Consider the following 2,708-nt stretch of genomic DNA (forward strand, 5'->3'; position numbering starts at 1 on the left):
CAGAGACAAGGTTTCACCATGTTGGCAGGTTGTTCTCAAACTCTCGACCCTAGGTGATCCACCCGCCTCAGCCTCCCAAAGTGCTGGGATTACAGATGTGAGCCACACGACCAGCTAATTTTTTTTTTTTTTTTTCTTAGCAGAGACAAGGTTTCACCATGTTGGCAGGTTGTTCTCAAACTCTCGACCCTAGGTGATCCACCCGCCTCAGCCTCCCAAAGTGCTGGGATTACAGGTGTGAGCCATTGTGCCTGGCCTTAAATCAACTGTCTTAAATATACTCAAAGGTCTAAAGGAAACCAGTAAAATGTCATAGCAAATAGTGAATATAAATGAAGAGACAAATTACAAAAACTAAATTCTGGGGCTGAAAAGTACAGTAACTGAAATGAAAAATTTATTAGAAGGGTTCAACAGAAGATTTGAGGAGGCAGAGAATGAAGGCACCTGAAGACAGGTCATTTGAAGTTATCCAGTCTGAGGAGCAGAAAAGAAAAAAAGGTAAAGAAAAATGAGGAGTCTGAGAGACCTGTGAGGCACCATTAAATGTACCAACGTAAGTATAACGGGAGTTCCAGAAGGAAGCAGAGAAAGGAGCAGAAAGAATATTTGAAGAAATGGCCAAAAACTCCCCAAACTTGATGAAAGACAAGAACAAAAAAACTATCAATGGAGAATTCTGTATCTAGGAAAACTATCCTTCAAAAATTAGCTCAGTGCGGTGGTGGCATGCCTATCATCCCAGCTACTCGGAAGACTGAGGTGAGAGGTTTGGTTGTGCCCTAATTACCACCTGATATTCTATACATTTATTTTTTAATTTATTTACTGACTCCCCAACCTCTGCCCCAACATAAGAGAACAGAGATTTAGATTTGGGCACTGCTGTATACCTAACACCTAGGACAGTGCCTAGCACAGAAGTAGTATTCAACCAATTTTGATGGAATAAACACTATTAAATAAAAAAACACTATTAAAAAAAACACTATTAAAAAAAACTATTAAATTTATTTACACTATTAAATAAAAACACTATTAAATAAAACACTATTAAAAAAACACTATTCAATCAATTTTGATGGAGTAAACACTATTAAATAAAAAAGCACAAATACCTACCGAGAATACATGTCATGGGGCAGGTTTCTTCCAGATTACTCAGAAATACTTCTTTTTTGTAGAACATTTTTGTGGGCTCATGCTCCGTTTCTTCTGGGTGAATGAAGATGGGGCCATAAAAATATGCAGCTCCATCTCGAACCCATACTTTTTCAATTCTTGGGGAGAAAAATATATAAATTACATTAAAATAGTTTCCTTCTTGAAGGATTAATCTAACAAAAATTCCATTAACCAAAAAGTTAGTAATGTGTACCATTCAGAGGAGTTTCACTGGCTGTTTTGGTAAGACAACTTCATTAATTTTTCCCTCATTAAACACATGAAAGATATTTAGAAAAAGAGAAAGGAACCTTTGGCTATTTGTCCAAGAGAAAAAAAAATTTTTAACGTAATATCAAGGCACAAAACTTAATAGCTTCATCTAATGATCAGGTTTTCTTCCTGAGACGTTCATGATGAAAACAGAACTAAGCATTTGTCAATGGACTTGTGAACCAAACGAAGACATAAACCATCAATATTTGGGGTCAGATCACATGAGTGGCAGACATTCCTTTAAGACAGTGGTTTATAATCTTTTTGAAGGTCAAGATCTAATACCCCTTGCTGGGCACAGTGGCTCACACCTGTAATCCCAGCACTTTGGGAGGCCAAGGTGGGCAAATTACTCAGGAGTTCAAGACCAGCCTGGAAAACATGGTGAAACCCCATCTCCACCAAAAATACAAAAATGAGCTAGCCGTGGCAGTATGCACCTATAGTCCCAGCTACTTGGGAGGCTGAGGTGGGAAGATGGCTTGAGCCCAGGAGGTGGATATTGCAGTGAGCTGAGATCATGCCACTGCACTCAGCCTAGGTGACAGAACCAGATTCCATCTCAAAAAAAAAAAAAAAAAAAAAAAAAAAGATATATTCCTAGGTATTGAATGCAAATGGTAATAATTTTCTAATTGCTCACTGATGGGATACGGATACAGAAATAGAAATATTGGGGCCAGGTAAGGTGGCTCACGCCTATAATCCCAGCACTTTCGGGGAGGCTGAGCAGGGAGGATGCTTGAGGCTAAGAGTCTGAGACCAGAATGGGCAACAGGGAGACCTCATCTCCACAAAAAATAAATTAAATTAAAAAAAAAAATTAGCTGGGAGTGGTGGTACTTCCCTATAGTCCCAGCTACTTGGAAGGCTGAGATGGGAGTATTGCTTGCACCTAGGAGTTGGAAGCTGCAGTGAGTTATGATTGTACCATTGCATTCCAGTCTGGATAACAAAACGAGATCTTGTCTCAAAAAAAAAAAAAAAACTACTTCATATTTTCATTTACTAATTTTAATAGTTTATCTGAATATCTCTTGGATTTTCTACATACCTAATGTTTTTGGGAAAAAAATGGCCCTTTTGTTTTTCCTTTCAAATCTTTAGATCTTTTATTTTCCTTGCCTTACTAAGGACAGTTTTCAAATTAATGAAACGTTATAAAAATCTACTGTGGGCCGGGCGCGGTGGCTCAAGCCTGTAATCCCAGCACTTTGGGAGGCCGAGACGGGCGGATCACGAGGTCAGGAGATCGAGACCATCCTGGC

At 38.8% G+C, this 2,708-nt stretch overlaps 1 protein-coding gene across 1 annotated transcript in view; it reads right to left on the bottom strand.

Moving 5' to 3' along the window:
• PBRM1 (polybromo 1) overlaps window positions 1–2,708 on the bottom strand; it is a 152,610-nt gene that overhangs the window by 32,675 nt on the left and 117,227 nt on the right. Inside the window, exon 26 of the mRNA XM_011958873.1 lies at window positions 1,123–1,280. Within this exon, the coding sequence (XP_011814263.1) occupies window positions 1,123–1,280 (158 nt within the window). The remainder of the gene's footprint in view (window positions 1–1,122; window positions 1,281–2,708) is intronic.

This window comes from Colobus angolensis, unplaced genomic scaffold (assembly GCF_000951035.1).
Source record: "Colobus angolensis palliatus isolate OR3802 unplaced genomic scaffold, Cang.pa_1.0 Scaffold477, whole genome shotgun sequence".
Classification (NCBI taxonomy): domain Eukaryota; kingdom Metazoa; phylum Chordata; class Mammalia; order Primates; family Cercopithecidae; genus Colobus; species Colobus angolensis.